This window comes from Cicer arietinum, chromosome 2 (assembly GCF_000331145.2).
Source record: "Cicer arietinum cultivar CDC Frontier isolate Library 1 chromosome 2, Cicar.CDCFrontier_v2.0, whole genome shotgun sequence".
NCBI classification, from domain to species: Eukaryota; Viridiplantae; Streptophyta; class Magnoliopsida; order Fabales; family Fabaceae; genus Cicer; species Cicer arietinum.
Genome location: NC_021161.2, coordinates 47,871,534 through 47,889,988, shown reverse-complemented (window position 1 = coordinate 47,889,988; position 18,455 = coordinate 47,871,534). Strand labels below are relative to the sequence as shown.

Here is an 18,455-nt window from a genome sequence, read left to right as displayed (position 1 = left end):
AATATAACCTCCATCAAATTGCAATATGGAGGCTCCATAGGAATTTGTTAACTTGAGATTGGAAGCAAAACTGGAAAAACATACCTTCAGATAATTCAACCGAAGTTCTGCGTTCCTTTACCCACATAAAACTCTGTGCAAGTCTCCATCCTCTCGACTTCATCAGGTAGCCAATCACAATAGCCGGGGACCTGCCACGGGATATACGTAACTTAGACAAAACTATAACATCATATACAATTAAATATTGTTTGAGCCATCACAAACTAATTCAAACTAATTGGTTTCAATTATCACTGCCATGATTACAGCATGCCGTAGCGATATCTTACCTGCTCTTTCCTGACATGCAATGAACCAGAACACGCTCCTTATCCTTCTCACATTGTTCTGCAAAACAAGCACGTAGTATTGATTTTGATTTTATTTTAATGTGTAAATAAATAGAAGAACATGGGGGTATTAGCAAAGTCAACAATGAAATGATTAATCTAATTAGTAATTTTGATTAACCAAGTCAAATGTTATTATGAATTTATACCTAAATAAAGGAAATACTCCCTCCGTTACTTTTTCACTGTCGTTTTTTCACAAGAATTTTATTCCTATATATTTGTCATTTTCAAAGTTTAATGCCACAGTAACTATTGTTTGGTCAATAATGCTCTTAATTATTTAATAAAAAGAGAGAAATAGGTGCAATAAGATAACAAGCAATCGAGGGTATCATCGGAAAACATAATTAATTTAATAAAAAATAACAAAATTTGTTGATTTTCTAGATTTGCCTAAAACAACCTTAAACAACACTTAAAAAGGAACGGACGTAGTTTTAACAGTTTAGAAAGGAGCTACTTATATTCAATATTGGGTTAATGTTTTCAACATTTTAGGTTGATTATAATCTCCAAAGCAAATAAATACAAGCAAAATAGAATATAAGACTCACAGTTGAAACCAAATGAGAATGAGATTAAGGGACACAACAAGTAAGTTATAATAAGGTCTTATATAGTGGGGACTTGCATTTAAGATCAAGTATTCAATAATAAGTTACCAGACCCATATCGACTTGAACAATTACATGCCGACAAAAACATCGTGAATCATACAATACGTACGTGATGCATTATTGAAGGTCAATGTTATCAATTATGGATGATGATTATGATCAACGCCTAAAATCTGCCACAACAATATCGCATATGGCATTGTGGCTATATTATAATAAAAGTAATATACGTATGCAAATAAATAGAAAAATATAAAAAACTAAAGAAATAATAACCTATGTCAAGTACAATGAACAAGAAACATATTGCAATAAACCATCACCAAAAGTACAACTATTAGGAGCCACTCAACTGAACAATGATTACAGAATTAAAGAAATAATTGAACAGAATATAACAAGGAAGGAAATGGCAGATATAAAGAGAGCAATGCATAAAAGGTTGTACAAAGCAAGGATTTAGACTCAGAAAATCGGGAAATACACTAGAGGGAAGTACAATATGTGCATTCTATTAGAAGAAGAACAATAACAAATCATGCAGAAAAAAATGTCACATATGTTGTACCATTTTTTTAGAAGAACAAGAAAGAAACACAATTTTTCACACATAACAATTAGTAAGGAAGAAGAGATGCATAAAGCAGATCTTGTAACTGTTCTTGTAAATTCTAGGCTTCCTTGTTGTAATCTACAAGTATTTAATTTAATGGAAACGCCTAATGGCATTTAAACCCTACTATTACGAAGAAGGACCAATGTAACAGTATCAAGCTTAAAACAAGGAACAAATGAAGACACTAGCTGATGTTCCAGCAGCATGACCATGTATCATTTTTTAATAGGTATTTATAAAAATTACGAAATAACTACAAATTACTAAAGCACCCTAGCAGATGAAGTGATCAAGACATATAAATTTGAAATAGACATGAAGGAGCATACCTAGAAACTGGTTTGCTTCATCAAACGGAAAACTTTTGTCATCAGGGAGGCAGTGATAGGTAAATGAGTTCTTGTAGAGATTTTGACAAGCAGGCACAGTCTGCACAAGCATGAAAATAAACACTCAGAAATTTGTATGAGCAGAAACATGAAGGAGCTATAACATAAAGGGCAAAGCACAACACATCAAAACGTCCTTTAATGACAGAAATTTTGTCCTTGATCCTTTAAGGCTATAACATACATTTAGTACGTCAAATTAACCTCTCCATGTGTCTTTTGTGAGTAAAATTAGTTTACAAGATTCCTAGCATGGGAGCTAATATAACGGACAAAATGCACATTTTAGGAAATCACGCAGTAGTAATTCGTATCGTTTAGCGGTCGTTATGATCAATGCTTTATCTATCAGAAACTGTTTGACTATTTACACTTTTTCAGAATATATTAACTACCAACAATTAAAAATTGGGCATTTTAGGATCTCACTCAATAGTTACTCGTGTCGTTTAGCGGTTGATATGACCAATGCTTTATATATCAGAAACTATTTGACTATGTATACATTTTTCAGAATCTATTAACTACCAACAACTAAAATTCACATTTTAGGACCTCGTTCAGTTGTCACTTGTGTCGTTTAGCTGTCGTTATGATCAATGCTTTATCTATCAGAAATTGTTTGACTATTTACACTTTTTCAGAATCTATTAACTATCACCAATCAAAAATCTAACATGGCATCATCCTTATCATGCATTTACCAAATCGAAACCGAAACCAATCCGCCTACAATAACTAACTTACCTTAATCATTAGTAATTCGTGTTGTTTAGCAGTCGTTGTGATCAATGCTCTTTATCTATCAGAAATTGTTTGACTATTTACACTTTCAAAATCTAACTATCACCAATCAAAATTTTAACATGGCATCATCCCTAGCATGCATTAACCAAACCCAAAACCAAAACCAATCAACCTACAATAACAAACTCACCACCCAAATCTAAAACAATACAAATGCACAAACACAATTCCACCGAATTATACCAATCAACACACCCAATATTTCACAAGAAAACATTACACAAATATTCATCAACATCGTCATCAAGAAAAGGCAGTCATTAAACAAACAAAATCCCAATCATCAATTGAATAATTCAAAGAAAGAAATGAACAAAAAGGAACCCTTTTTCTTACATTGAGGATACGTGAAATCCCTTGAGTTTTGAGAAGCTCAGAGCGTGATGCGTTATCATAGCTTCCCAAGTAAAGAAACTCCGGCAAGATCACAGAAGGAAAGGCACTAACTTGTATCGAAGTTTTCTCCGATCCAACAGCAATCCTATGACCACAAATCGAACAAACTTCACCTTCTTCATATTTGTGATAATGCCCACATACCCCACAAGGGTTTTCCCTCTCTCTTTTCCTCATAATCGTAACAAAACGCCAATTTCCCTCAGACCCAGATCGAGAAACAATAGACTTCACACAAATCAAGATTAAAAATCAGATCTTTATAGAATTTAAGAAACCCCCCAAATAAAAATAAATAAATAAATAAATAAAAAGATTGAAACTTTTTTCGGTTGAGTGAAGAAAGAGGGTGTTGTGATGTGGTGACAGCAAAGAAAAGAAGAAAGTGAGTGAATTATAAGGAAGTTTCTTTTGTAATTTACGAGGTAGTGACAAATAATGTTAATGTCATCAATCAAGTTATGATGCTATCTATTCTAATTCCAATCTGTTTCAAGATGGAAGTAATTATAGAAGATCAAGATGAATGCATGAGTGACACAGCTGTGAAAGTTTATTTTTGAGTCTTTGATATTCTTGGTTTGGCACGTGATAGGTGAGGGAGTGAGTGAGTGAACTATTTAGGTTTTTTATTCTCTTACTAGATCTTGTGGTTGTACGAAAACTATTGTAACACTCAACTGTATCTAGTTTAGTTAGTCTTTGGTAAAAATAATCATGATTTTTTTTGTTGTTGTTGAAAACCATGATCTATTTTGATACTTGATGCTTTTTTAAGTCTCTCTCTTTTGTCTTTTTTCATGTTGGTTGTTGCTTTTTTCTTTTAGTGTGTTATTGAGAAGGTAAGGTTGATCTTCTTTAGGCAAATTCTAACAAACACTACCACAATAATATTTTCACAATTATAAAATTAATATGTCACCTTCTATTTATTTTATATTTTTATATTTTATCATGAATTTATTCTACAAATTTCACGTTGAAAATAAAAATTATCGTATATATAAAATTAAATTTAATATAGTGTGATACAGTTAACAGATAATTGAGTCTCTTAAGTATGTGATCATAATACGTGTGGAAGAACGTTTATTAAATGAAGTCGGTCTCTTAAATAGATAGTTGTAATTCAAATCATTAATTTTTAACTTCCAATTAGAGGATAATTAGGAAAAAAAATCCATATAAGGAGCCTTAGCTTGCTTCACTAGTATAAATTATTTGTTAATAGAAAAGGTCATTCATACCGACAAAAGGTCTAACTTAAAGTCTATATAGCATGAAGTAGAAAGGCATTTATAAAATATTTTGTTTTAGGTAGCACTCTTGTATTGACCTCAACCTAAACAATGGGGGGTTGACGTTGGTGAAATGAGCCTAATTGTCATGCGCAAAACATGGCGATGAAAGGAGGTGATGTTGGTCGTTTGTAGATAATAGGACTAAAGTTTATCACTCAGATAAAAATGATATGCATACATATAATTTTACTCATTCTTATTATTTGAATTGTAATTTTAGTGAATTACGCGAAAAGTTTTGATTTATTATTTAATGTAGATGTTGAGTTTCTAACAATATAAAATTCAATAATAAAAAATACAATTTAAATTTGAAAAATGTATAAGAGTATCTCCAACGGTAGCAAAATGAGTTCGTCCGCCACCGTGTAATTACTTAAAATGTAGTTTTTGGCGAGTTCACTATTAGAGATGTGCCAAGGTATTGTTCTCTCAGGAAGAAACAATACTTTTATCACGGTTACGTGAGTTCACCGTTGAAATAAAAAACGAATGAGTCATTTCAAGATGATATGACATGGTGGACCTCATTTAATGAACCTATATTGAATTCACCGTTGGAGATGCTCTAAGAGAAATAGAGAATAAAGGAGAAAACTCGTAGTACTAATCGAATAAATGTTTTTTGTGAGAATAGTTGTGCATGGTCAACCAAAAGAACCTTGCTAATGATGAGAACTAGATGCCTCCACTCATTCATTATCTCCTCTTATGTATATCTAATTTTTTTTAGTGTTCGTAATTGTGTTCGAAAAACGAGAATCTTAGTAGATAAACCAAATTGTTTGGAAAAAGTAAAAGACTCGTTATTTAAAACACTCCAAATCATCTCACATACAAGTTCAAAAACTAATCATTCAAAAAAACTATAGACTATTTAACAGATTGACCTCTCTTGACATATATTTTTCTATAAGCATCGATCAATGATCAAACCTCCAATAAAAAATGTAAAAGACTCGTGCATATGCCACTTGTGTTTGCCATGTTTCTATATTTCAAAGCGGTTTAACAAAAGAAAGATACAATGATCTAAACACACAACACTATCTCCAAAATAAAATATAAGCAAAAATGATAATTGAAAAATTGATGTTACTAGACTAAATTTTTAACCAAATAAATCAATTACTAATCTTGCTTATATTTCATTCTAGATGAGTATAGTAGTATTCTACAATTTTGAAAAATAATGTTTATTTCAACGACAAATAATATCTTTATGAATATAACCTATCTATGCCTAGTGTCTAGTTTCACATGCATCTAACAGAAACCATTGTTTTGGACCAAAAATCATCTAAATGAACTGCGTGACATTTAGACACATACGCAACAGACTTAATGTTAGGCCATTCAGCATCTCTAGCGATGAACTAACTGTAATTACATTACAGATACAATTCTCTAATTTACAAGAAACTATGAAATCGGTAACATTCTTTTTCATAAACTTGTTATATTCTTTCTCTAGGTGCTCATTGATATAAGAATAATGGCACAACTTGTATTGATTTTGAACACCTAAGAGTATAACGATTTGAAGCCTTCTGTAAGAGGAACCACTTTTGCTGACAGTTTGGACTGCAATTTTGATGCAGCTTGACGAATATCCTGCAGAAAAAGTGCTTATTTTTATTCATTGATTTGTTGAAGAGGCACTTAACATTAATTCAAAATGCAGACCCATAAAACTACTATTGAAGGAACACTATAGCAGTACCTCTATATTGTATCTTGATGAAAAATGAGTCAACAGAACTGCTTTGTTGCGAATCCACTGAGCATTTTCAATGAGCTACATAGTCAACACAAGTTTATAAAATTAGGAAGGTCCTTGATATATAATATGCAGTAAAGTAATTGTTTATAGAACCAAGTGTGAATTCGTCGGGGCAGGTATGAGGTTTTCGGTTTTTTTATCTTGAAGTGGCAAGAGATGGAGTCACACATACAATATGTCATGGATATTCAGATATGTACTTGATTGAACTATTATGCAAAAACTGCATTTGGTAAGAAATAGCTGTTGATAATAAGATATGGCTTTAAATTGAATAGACACTTGAGTCATACAAGATAGCAACATAGAAGAGGAAGTGCATGCATGTGAGCAGCAAAAGTTCATTTTTGTGCGCCTTGATTTTTGTCAAGATACCTATAAAGTAGCGATAAAATTGTTGAAGAATAAATGGAAATCAGATTTTATTCTCTTTATTTTTATGATTCTGTCATTATTGCTATAATAATTTCTTTTTCTATATAAACAATTTAAGACAGTAATGATAAAATATGAAAGTATTATTCCATTACTTCAAAAATAATGAAAGATATCACGGTACCTCAAATATATGTGTATGACCATGTTGGCGTGCGTGATCTATGCTGGTGGAATCATCTAGAAAAGTTGCCTATTATCAATCAAACGAAAAATATAAGTGTATAATAAAAATAAAGAGGAAGTCGTGGAAAATAGCGGTTTGTTCAAATTCCTCCACCCTACAGTGCTATAGTGCCGCTATAGCCTCTATTTGACAACATTGTACTAAATAACGTATCGCGGAACAATTACAATCTGTTCAAATCTGGCTCCGCTGAAGTACTATAGCCGCTATTTGACAACATTGTATTAAAAGATTGTGCTGTACCTCGGTTATAAGAACTTTTGCTCTCAATGCATCAGCATTAAGTGGGTCAAGCATAAAATCTGCTGTTGTATCCCCAGTGAAGGCCACCTCAGGCGATAATATAGTGTCTGTAATCTAGAAAGGAGAGTTCATTAAAAGTAAAGACATAAAAAATGAAATCAGAATTTGAGTTTGAGATATTACAAACCTCAACGCCTGACTTTTTTAATTTCTCAATTTGTTTCCCGTTCAAGTGACTGTATTGTTTCCTCAGCTTTTTCCTAATTGAGTAGATTATATAACCCTGCAAAATATAACCAGTTAGCATTGTTTTCCAAGAGATTTGCAAAGTATCACCACATACATGGTTCCAAGTTTTAACATTACATATATCGGCATCACAAGACAATGCTAAAGATGATAACATTGAATATTGTAGCCAAAACCCGAAAAGTTTGGGCCAACCATTTTGTTCATAATGCTTTTTTACAAGAAGCGAGGTAAGCTTTAATATTGATACCTGGCTTGGTATAACATGTTGTGTTTTGAATGGTCGAACAACAAGGTCATTCCGTAGTTCATATGTCTCCCCTGAAATAAAACTTTACAAATCATTTCCTCGACGAATAACAATAACCACTGACCATCAAAGAAAGACAAAAATGACACATACCGATATCTAGAGCAACCAATTCAACGTTGAGTTCAACTTGGCCCAATTTCTTGTGAACATCGAGCAACTTCTCAACGTCGTCTTTGATGCAAGGAGGTACAAATACCGTGGGAGGTTTTAAATTATACAAACCACGGCTTCCTATATACATTGGCAGCCCACCCTAAATCATTCAAAAACATCGTGAGCTTATATTAAATTTACATTCATCAGCCATTGTACAAAGAGACATAAAACTCTCAAAAACTGAAAATTGAAAAGAAAGTCCAACATTAGATTCCTAAACTGAACATGATATATGATCTATCAATGTTAAATCTTACAACTATAATAAATGGCCTATGTTCTTGTAGAAATAGTTACTTTCTTTACTAAGTTTCATAAGAATATATTATGAAATTGAATTTGACTTTTCAATCGATAAAAATAGGGAATCCGGTGCTATAAAGTTCACGCCATCGCAAGATTCAGGAAAGGGTCATCCATTGTGGATCTATCATAGGCCTTTCCATGCAACTTTTCATCATTAATCAACGTAGGGTCAGTTTGGATAAACTTTCTCAAAACACTTACGAAACAATAAGAGCCTATTTGAATATACAATCTAATTAAGCGCATATAGGATAAACATAAAGGCTTATCATGCAAATACTAATATACTTATGTATAAGCTACTTCTATAATAAAAAAAGAAAATAGTCACACGGTTTAAATTTAAGCTGAAAGTTGTTTACATTGAAATCTGTTGAAAACAAGTTATATCATGTCATAATGCTTAGACTAGTAGATAAGCCTAGATAAACAATATTGTCAATTGCAGGTTGCAAAAAATAGCAGTTTGTTCAAACTCCACTTCGCTACATCAATGCTATAGCCTCTATTTTGACAACACTTTATACTAAATAGTATATACCAAAACAATGGCGATTTTTTCCAAATTCCACTTATGGCCACTATTTCACAACACCGATGAAAACATGTAACTTACTTTTCCCTTTACACTAATCCAAAAACAAAATCAAGAGATTGACATAAGTGATTAATGAGTTGCGATTAAGAACAAATTGTTCAGAACAACCCGAGTTCAAATCCTAGCTAAAACAATATTTTGTCGGACTTTATTTGGAACTTGGCTTCCCGCCAAACTCTCAATCAGATGGTTAAAACCAAAAAAACTAAAAACACAAAAAATTAAAACTTGATTATTGGTATGAAAAGTGTGTGGGAACTTACAATGTGATCAAGATGAGCATGAGTGATAAAAACAAAATTTTGATGAATAGCTCTAGTTGGGCACCTTCCAATATCAAAAGCACACTTAAATTCAGGAATTACAATACACGTCTCATGTCCACCAATCGAAACTCCTTCAATGGAATAACCTTCCAAGTCCACCAAACCTTTACGGTTAACCTGTGAGCGTGCCACACGGTACTGTTCCTCGTAATCGATTGCTTTGCTGATTTCGGATAAATAACCTGATGAACCTTTAATGGAATTGACGACTTGCAACGAAATATGGTGGTTGGGTTGTTTTGGTGAGAAAATGGGGTTGTGAAATGGAAAGAATTTAGGGGGTTTGAAAGGGGAATTTGTGAGAGAGATTTGCATTTGGATGGTGAAATTTCGAAGTGGAAGGATTGTCATGGTGGAGAGAATAGAGGAAAGGGTTTAGAGTGGGTTTTGGAAACTGTATTGAGACACTGATGATCAGTGTTGTGTGTTTGGGGAAGATAAGGTTTACTCACTCCCTAGTACTCAACAAAACTATTGAGTTCCTAAATAAAATAAAATACTACATTTTAAATAGATAATATTGTAATTTTTATAGCATATTTTTTTTTCTTATATATTAATAGTAAATTTAATCAAATAAGGAACTTAATAATATTTTGCAGTTTATTAATTATTAAATTAAATCACGTCTCAACCAAACGTGAGAAATAGTGCGTTTCTTTGTAATCTCTCTCGCATACCAAACACAGTGTTAAAGTCTGAAACCCTAAACCATTTCTCTCTACTCGCAACAACCTTTCATTCCCTCTCTCTCTCACCACTCATTCCGGCCAACCTCGTTTTCTCTATTTTAGGTATTCTTCTTCTCTCTTGCCATGACTATGGTGCTCCATTTTCTTCTTCATTGTTTTCTTCTCCAATTGTAGTCTCAGAATGTATATGTATATTTATGAGATAAATCAGTTTAGTATTGATTATGTCAATTATTCATATTCTATATTTTGATTTCTTCATGTTTCTTTCGACTCATTCTGTTTGATTGATTGTTTTTTGCATTTGGTAAGGACTAAGAAAACCAATTTCATTGATTCCAACAGAAACTCTTTTCAGTCAAAGCTACATTTCCCCCCTCAACTCAGTTTTTCATATATGATGAAATTATTTATAATATTATATTTGTTTTTGTGTTCTTCAACATTATTTTCATATCAATAACCTCGTAGAGCTCGCCTGGCACATCAATTACTCATCCTTTCATAGGGCTAGACTTGATCGGTGTTTTTAGAGCCCGTGTTTAAACAGGTATTTTGTTTTGGGTTTGTTGATGAGATCATATAAATACTACCAGAAACTCACACACAACTGACAAGGTCTTGGGTTCAAATCTGAGACATGATGTCTAATCTAATAATATCGACATTTTTGTCAGTTGAGTTATGACTTAAACATGCTATTTTATTCTGTTTAATGCACGTGCATGTCATGTTATGAGGAAAAATTTATATGCTACTTCTTTTGATTATTGGTTATTACTGATATTATATGTGTAAATTACGTTATTTGATTGCGACGTATCTGTGCTCGCAGTTGGTGATTATTGATTTGTTCTGTCTCTCATAGAAGAAGATGCCTCTGGGGCTAATTTTAGGAATAGGAAGGACATTTCGAAGGAAGAGAGCATCGACACTTGATATTCTGTCACCAAAACGTGCTCCTCGAGGTTACTACAAGGGAAAGAACTGCCAGCCCACTGGTTTCCACACTCGCAAAGGTTTGTTTCTTCAACTGAAGTCGTCGTTTCATCTGTTTTTGTTTGTTTTAAGGAGCATTTGAACTTAAACTATAGAATTAGAATACACATTTGTACTAGTCCAATAGTTTATCACTATCTCTGGACTCTATCAGTTACTAGATTGCATGCCATATTCTGTTTTGGAACAATTGGGGCAGATTTGTTCATTTGTTGATTGTCCTTACTGGTTACCAATTATTAATTATTGTTTGTTGATTTTTTTACTATTATTATTATTATTATTATTATTATTATTATTATTATTATTATTATTATATTATTATTATGATGATCATCATCCAAGTAGAGAATCAAAATGCTGAATGCCTTCAGGAAGGTGCTTTGTCTTGATTGATGATGTTTGCTGATTAGATTAGCCAAATTACTAACTTAAGTTTGAAAATTTTGGTTTAAGAGAATGTTGAGACCGGATCTGCTGATTTGGATCTTATCGATTGTTATAATTATAAGGAGGGGTTCACTGTTTGATAAATATTAAAATGTTTTCCAGTGAAACTTGTGTCTTTTTCATGGGTCAATGCACTTTACCCCCTTATTTATGGACATTGCTTTCACTGCAATTTTCTAAATTAGCATATTACGTAGCCTGTCAGTATCATTCTGCAGTTTATTGTACTATATTTACCAAGTTATGATTTTTTTGTTTATATATCTTTGTTTCCTCTGAATATCTTTGAGGAGTCGGCATTTGTTAGTTAATGGTAAAGCTCTTTGGAAACCAAATGAACTGTTGCTGAAGTGGCCAAAGCTCAAAGTCAAATATAAGGGGCATAATTAATAGGCTAATATTGCTGAACATTATCTTCAAGGTCATTCAAAATAGCCATTTTAATCTAAAGAAATATAATATCAATGTACTGGCTACTCGCATGCATTCATTACTGAAGCTAATGAAGTTGCATTTGATCTCACTTTGAATAGATAAATTCAATCTCTAAAATGCCCTTAAGCTATAGATATTTCATGCACTGAAAAACATTATTTACAACGTGTATGTATATCTAATGGGATAAATAATTTTAGGTTTGTATAGTCTTATTTTCGTATTGATTATGTTAAATATTCACATTCTACATTTTGATTCAATTTCAATTTCACAATTCATTGTACTTGCTTTTTTATTTATGTTATTATGTAAATAATATTAACTGGGCAAGATTAGATGAAACTGAAGCTTATTGCTTGTATCTTTGATTTCCTTTTCATCATTAAACTAATTTGGGTATAATTTTCTTTAGGCAATTAATAAAATCATAATCCAATTCTTGCATAAGATGTCCATTACACATCAATTCTAAAATATGAATATAAGATGGAGTGTTCACCGATCCTTGCATTGCAACATATTACGTGAAAGGTGTAATAATACTCTAATATCATGAAACTAAAGCCTGAAACATGAAATGTTAACAGTATGGAATTCCAATGTTTTTTAAATTTGTTTGGTTTTATGTTTTACTTTTCTGTGATGACTGCTCTGTGGGAAAGATACTTGTGTTTCACTTCATCTTTCTGAGGGCTGATAGTCCTTATCTATTTTTGCTTTTGTTGAAAGAAATTACTTGCATTTCCATGCCCCACTTTAGAATGTTGCAGACCTTGTAATAATTTGTGTTGCTTCTCATGTTCTGGATGTCCATAGTTACTAAATTGACTTTATAAAACACTAGAACCATTATTCAAGGCAAATGTAGAAAACTCAGGGTTGCTTTTCTATGCTGTTTTGTCTAACCATGAAGAACATTTTAGATTTTGTAATGTAATAAAATATAATTTGCTAAGCTACAGGCTTATATTAATGTATTTTTATACCATTATTTTGAATGCAATCCTGCAAATTATTGCAGGTGGGTATGTGATATTGCAGGAAAAGTTACCAAACTATGTTGTTCCTGATTTGACTGGTTTTAAGGTTTGCGTCTTCCACTCATTTAATCTCATTACTGTATTTTCTTGTCTTCTTTCTACTTGTTTACCGAGTCAACATCTACATGGAAAACCTTCCATTGGTACTCTGCTTCTGCTTCAGCTTTGTTGTTTTAACTGCAGAATAGCAAGAACCAAGATGTTTGATTCTAGTCATGTTGTTATTCTGTTTCATTGCATCGTATTCTCTCTTTTTTCTTATAAAGTACTTGTTTTTGTTTATGTGGGGACATGGTCTAGCTTAAAATGTCTGCTATAGTAGTGATCTGAAAGGAGGGACAGGGAGGGGAATATCTCATCTTGTTTCGGAGAAGATCTTGAAAGGAGAAGGGATGTTAGTGGCTTAGTGCTTATAATTAATATTTATTTATTTTGTTAACAGAATTAAAAAAAGAGGAAACTGATTTGAGAGTCTGTTAAAGTCCTTCCAAAACCCTTCCATACAAGATACATTGGCTTTTAGTTTTATAGATAAAAAAACTTTTCCATACAAGATAAAGGACTATTGTTCCTTCCACTTCCACTTTCTGAAGTCCTCCCTTCTTATGAAGCACAGACACAATATTGACACTGACACGTCGACACCCATAATAATTTGAGAAAATGAATCAATTGAATGTAATCACATTTGTCAATATCGGGTGTCAGTTGATGTTGGACTAGAGTTTATATCTTTCACTATTACTGATTTATGCCTTTCGTCTTTTATGCAGCTCAAACCATATGTATCCCAATGTCCCATAGAAGCGAAGACTTCTGAGGCTTCTCAAACGGCTAAATAAGCAAATTAGTAGTTTAGAATACCTCATAGCTGCAATCTTTTTTCCATGAATAATTTGACTGTCATTGTTATTTGTGGTTGGATATAAGCTTTTCAATCTTGCATCTGTAACATCATGAATGATTTGGACTATGGAAATTATTAATAAATTTCTTATGTTAGTTTTCAATCATATTTAGGTTAGGAATGAATAGAGGTGAATGGTAAAAGACCTATAAACAAGTTAGGAGCTTTTTCAGTTATGAACGGATTGAAATGAAATGAGTAATAAGGAAGCCAAAACACACCTCCCCCTAGTTTGGTGGTTTGGGATGACACAGACATTTACTATTTTAACACCTGAAGAATTCAAACACATTTCTATTTATTCTATAAACCATTCTAATGATTTGCTTGTTTTTGTCTCCTACACAAGCTTAGCACCAATATCTGTTCATTAAAAAACTTCTCAATCACAACGATTAATCATTGTTTTAAACCTTAAAAAAAACAATATAAAACTAAATAGGTGTGATGTGAATTTTATGCGTGTCTATCATTTACAGAAACTACTTTTCAGCAAGTAAAAATTTAACCTTGAGAGAAGTATTTAGTTTTAAGCTGGTTCAGTAGTTTTGTTTTTATTTTTAACGGTTTCTGATTACATCTCTATTATTTTTTTGGGTGATGATTATGATTGAAAATTATTTTATGATCACATGCATTAAACTACTATAGGACTCTATTATTACTCTCTTCCTTTCACAGTGATTGCTATATTTGACTATTTCATAAAAACTGAAAAAAGATGATAACTAAAAGAGGACGGTGATTTTATGAAACTACTCTTATTGTTTTGACAATCAATAACTCTTGCTAATCATGGATGTAATCATATTATCCTAAATGTAAATTGAAAAATAATAACTTAAAAAATGATACACATAATATTAATTAGATGATACAATTAAAAAATAAATATTTATCTTAATACACAAATTATAATTTACTTTAAATACTATATACTAAAAAAATGTTTTTCTTGTTAGAAGATGGTCTATCACTAATCAAAGTTATATATTGTTTTTTAATCAAATTAAACACTAAACCAGTTCAAAATGAGTTAGTTTAAAAAATTGCGATAATTGTTTAGTAATTTTCAACTTAAATATGACTAACTATCTAAAGGACCTGTGCAAAATGCACATGTATTTCACTGGTTTGTAATATTCTGTACGTCTAGGTGTGATGGTTATCCCATTACCTAAACAATTAACAAAAAACACAAGATTGCACAAGGTGACTTACCATCTTGATTTCTGATTTGAAATATTTACAGTGCATTAAAAAAAATGTTTATCTACTCAATCAATTTTACGAAATGCTCATTTGATTCAGTATACGCTACGTCACTGCAAACTGCGACACTTGACATCGACAAGATTATCTCTGCATCTTGTAAGGTGAAACCGTGAATGATCGGCAAAGGTAACCCTTTACCGAGATGTTCATTTGCATACGGCAAGAACACGGTTTCGATAATAGCCCACATAGCCGGCTGCAGGTGAAAAGGAAAACACGTTACACACCCTCAATAATAACACACAAAACATAAAGTTTTACACAGATATCTAATTATATTTCATCATGTAGGTAAGAAAAAATATTTTCAAATAACATGATGATATATAATTGGATGAATATAATTTTTATCCAATTATATTTCATTATGTAGGTAAGTAAAGATATTTTCAAAAGTAATATTACAACATGATGATATATAATTGGATGACTAATTTTTTTCTTTGCTAGTACATAGTTATTAAACTCTGTTACATTACATATGTTATATAAACAAAGGTATCCAATCAAATTATATCTCCCTGTATAAATAATTGTATATATATTTTAAGAAGCAATATTATAATGTGAATCTATGATGAGATATGATTGAATGTTGCATAATTACTTTTAACTTTGTCAATACATAATCATTAAACTCTAGGTGTTATATTACATATACAATATAAAGGCACCTGAATAAGGTACATTCGCAGATTGCCAACGTTGCTCCATTTCAATGACATTCCAAAGTCATCCAATCTGACAGCACCTACAAGGTTGTTTCCATTTATTTTGACCAACCCTGAAGCTTGAATCACCTGTGCAAACAGTGTCATATAGCAATAATGGTCACTCTAAAAGATCAACAATCATAGAATTCATCATAATTAAAATAATAACATTAAAGTATTAGTAACACCAAATGAATATGTAGTCAGAGTCTCATAATAAGAATGGTGATAGAAAAAACAGTTTAAATACAAGAATTTGGATTTCCTGCATTCACTAAATACACACATTTGAGACATCGATAGTCGCCCGGTCTTGATTTGATGGTCCAAAAAGGTGCAAACATTTTCTTTTCCATTTTATAATTCAAAATATTGAGTTTCAATCACAATCATCTGATCTAGATCGAATGACCACCGATGCTCCAAATGCGTGAAATGTGAATGCGGGATTTCCAAATGCAGTGAAGTCAGGTCCAAAAAAAAAACACATAGATTAGGTCAAAAAATGAAGTTAATTAAATATATCAAAGATCCTACCAATGAGATACATGCCACTGGTATTACTTTATCTTCTTCCAAAACATCGATTGTTAAGTCTACAAATACGTTAGCACCGGCTTTATGATTTGAAATCTCCACAAGTGGAGGAGAAGAAAAAGATATGTTCAAGTTCATTTTATGATTTGGGTATTTCTTGTACAGCTGGGGAATGATAAATCTCCATCCTGCAGTGTTCAATAGCGATTGATCTGGTATTTGGTCCACAATCCAATGCATAAACTTTGCCTGAACATCGAACCGATTTCTCATTTGACACTAATCCAAACAAATGGCATAGAAAACAAAATATTTTAAGAAAATTCATGCTTTCAAACTAATGTTTTAAAAACCGAATCGGACATCAAAACGATAAGACCGCCGAGTCATGGTTCGACCATCATAAATTGCTCGAAATGGAGACCAAATCAGCAAAATAACCAAACCATGTTAAAGGCTTAACTGGTTGAGCTATCTATAGTTTGGTTTTTCAAACACTGTTTAAGACTGTGACCAAACATCCAAACTTACATCATAATACAAGGCTGATGCAGAGTTGAAAACAGCCTCGTCTAAAGTGATTGCTAGCATTTTGGACAAATTGGTGCATAGAATTGGAAGTTTTGTATTCTTATGGAAGAGGTTAAGAATAGGTAGGGAACCATTTCTTTCTATAAACAACCCATTTGTTTGAAATCCAACTGACGAGTCACTTAGTAAAACATCGTTGACAAAAGTTACATTCAAGGAAGAGTGATCATCAACCGGAACCTCCTTTGGAAGGCTCTTCAAATATGAATCAAGCTTTGAAATCCCTTTTCCAAGTTTCTTGGTGATAGCATTTTTGACCGCTGATTCAATTATCCCTTCAAAAGCATCAACAATCCTGTTAGATATGAATAAAAACTAAAAGTCAAAACACCATAACATTATTTACTACCAAATAAAAGTGATAATGTAGTATGTATATAGGAATGTTGTCAACCGTGGATCGCGGAAAATAACAGTTTGCTCAAATTTTATTACACTACAATGCTATAGCGCTGCTATAGCTATTTGACAAAAATTTGTATTAAATAGTGTAACTCTAACGATAGTAATTTGTTCAAATTCTGCTAGGTATAACGCCATTATAGCCACTATTTGACAATACTGGTATATAGATGAGGCTATACATAAAAAGAGGAAAGACAGACACATTCTAAGGCAACAAAAGAATACACGAATATGAAATGAGGTAGAATCTAATATGGTTATTGTCATACCCTTGATAAAGCCAAGATGCACCTCCATCCAATTTTATGAAAACATCCTTAACATTAGAATCACAGTCCTTAAGTTTGAGATCCAAAGATCCTTCTTGGTTCTTCAATCCCAATGTAAGTCCAACTTCCATGCCTTCAACCTTTCCAGCAACAACACTTATCAAATTCCTTATTTATTACATTCATAAAGAAAATGAAAAGACAGAAACAAATATCATACTAACAAGAAACAGGTATAATTTTGAGCCAATATTCACAAGAAGTATCACAGATATTGAATAACTCACCAACACAAGAAAATCAACCATATATATAAATAAGTACGATATATCAGTCATATTATTCATACTTAGTGCAGCAATACAATTTATAATCAAATGAGTCGACATTGGTAGATCCTAAACCCACAACAGTAAATAACACAGTATTATTCAAATCCCAAAGCATGCCTGAGAACTAGTTAAAATTCAAATACCTAAACCAACAAGTTCAATAAAAAAACTAAACTAAACCTCCTTCATAAACATGAGTTTAATTTTGATACACTCTCAAAAAGTTTTACATTATGAACAAAGAGATGAATTTTGTTTGATACTTGTAGGTCTAAAACTTTATACAATGCAAACCAATCACAAATCATTTTTGTATGACTTTTAATCTAGATATGATTAAAGTCAAATATTTTTATTGATCCAACAATTGTGATTGACATAGAGTGTAAGAATCTTTATACCATCTCTGTATATATATGAATTAAATTTACAAAGAAAGAGATTATTTTGATAATCTCTTATTGTAATATGACTTTATAAGTATGATATACAATTGAAGTCAAACATTTTTAATGATCTATTGACAATTATAATCTCTTATTGTCAGTATATATGAATTAAATCCTAAAAATATTATTTTTCTATTACCAACACAATTTTACTACTTAGCTAAACACAAGAAGTATAAGCACCATCATTCAATATACAAAAACCTAAAAACAAATCACAATTTCCATACCTGAACTTCTG

General features: G+C 31.8%; 4 protein-coding genes across 5 annotated transcripts in view; 1 reads left to right on the top strand and 3 right to left on the bottom strand.

Moving 5' to 3' along the window:
• Positions 1-3,820, bottom strand: part of LOC101507352 (protein-tyrosine-phosphatase IBR5) — a 5,126-nt gene extending 1,306 nt beyond the window's left edge. Inside the window, exons 1-4 of the mRNA XM_004491024.4 lie at positions 3,161-3,820; positions 1,958-2,057; positions 333-390; positions 85-191 (exon numbers count right to left, since the gene is read on the bottom strand). Of these exons, the coding sequence (XP_004491081.1) occupies positions 85-191; positions 333-390; positions 1,958-2,057; positions 3,161-3,397 (502 nt within the window). The 5' untranslated portion in view covers positions 3,398-3,820. The remainder of the gene's footprint in view (positions 1-84; positions 192-332; positions 391-1,957; positions 2,058-3,160) is intronic.
• Positions 3,821-5,817: 1,997 nt separating this feature from the next.
• On the bottom strand, positions 5,818-9,615 carry LOC101507030 (tRNase Z TRZ2, chloroplastic). The gene is made up of 8 exons (XM_004491023.4): positions 9,055-9,615; positions 7,822-7,984; positions 7,669-7,739; positions 7,357-7,452; positions 7,170-7,283; positions 6,864-6,932; positions 6,245-6,319; positions 5,818-6,135 (listed from the first exon to the last, which is right to left on the bottom strand). The coding sequence occupies exons 1-8, from the start codon at positions 9,466-9,468 to the stop codon at positions 6,046-6,048; spliced, it is 1,092 nt and encodes a 363-aa protein (XP_004491080.1). The 5' UTR covers positions 9,469-9,615; the 3' UTR covers positions 5,818-6,045.
• A 131-nt stretch (positions 9,616-9,746) lies between these two features.
• Positions 9,747-13,746, top strand: LOC101506488 (uncharacterized). Of its 2 annotated transcripts, none has more exons than XM_004491022.4 (4): positions 9,747-9,911; positions 10,678-10,828; positions 12,718-12,782; positions 13,510-13,746. In XM_004491022.4, exons 2-4 carry the CDS (start codon positions 10,684-10,686, stop codon positions 13,576-13,578), a joined length of 279 nt encoding a protein of 92 aa, XP_004491079.1. In that variant the 5' UTR covers positions 9,747-9,911; positions 10,678-10,683; the 3' UTR covers positions 13,579-13,746. The 2 variants fall into 2 exon arrangements, with proteins under 2 accessions (XP_004491079.1, XP_004491078.1); XM_004491021.4 differs by having other exon boundaries at positions 9,750-9,911; positions 10,645-10,828.
• A 985-nt stretch (positions 13,747-14,731) lies between these two features.
• Positions 14,732-18,455, bottom strand: part of LOC101506155 (putative BPI/LBP family protein At1g04970) — a 4,620-nt gene continuing 896 nt past the window's right edge. Inside the window, exons 2-7 of the mRNA XM_073365154.1 lie at positions 18,445-18,452; positions 17,434-17,573; positions 16,700-17,054; positions 16,169-16,417; positions 15,593-15,718; positions 14,732-15,114 (exon numbers count right to left, since the gene is read on the bottom strand). Of these exons, the coding sequence (XP_073221255.1) occupies positions 14,917-15,114; positions 15,593-15,718; positions 16,169-16,417; positions 16,700-17,054; positions 17,434-17,573; positions 18,445-18,452 (1,076 nt within the window). The 3' untranslated portion in view covers positions 14,732-14,916. The remainder of the gene's footprint in view (positions 15,115-15,592; positions 15,719-16,168; positions 16,418-16,699; positions 17,055-17,433; positions 17,574-18,444; positions 18,453-18,455) is intronic.

Excerpts from the sequence above, each read along its gene's own strand:
- LOC101507030 (XM_004491023.4), bottom strand. The coding sequence starts at position 9,468 with ATGACAATCCTTCCACTTCGAAATTTCACCATCCAAATGCAAATCTCT. Across the intron at positions 7,453-7,668 it reads AACATGTTATACCAAGCCAG|GGTTATATAATCTACTCAAT; the intron begins GTATCAATATTA and ends TATATTTTGCAG. Across the intron at positions 6,320-6,863 it reads GTCATACACATATATTTGAG|CTCATTGAAAATGCTCAGTG; the intron begins GTACCGTGATAT and ends TTGACTATGTAG.
- LOC101506488 (XM_004491022.4), top strand. The coding sequence starts at position 10,684 with ATGCCTCTGGGGCTAATTTTAGGAATAGGAAGGACATTTCGAAGGAAG. Across the intron at positions 10,829-12,717 it reads TGGTTTCCACACTCGCAAAG|GTGGGTATGTGATATTGCAG; the intron begins GTTTGTTTCTTC and ends AAATTATTGCAG. Across the intron at positions 12,783-13,509 it reads CTGATTTGACTGGTTTTAAG|CTCAAACCATATGTATCCCA; the intron begins GTTTGCGTCTTC and ends TCTTTTATGCAG.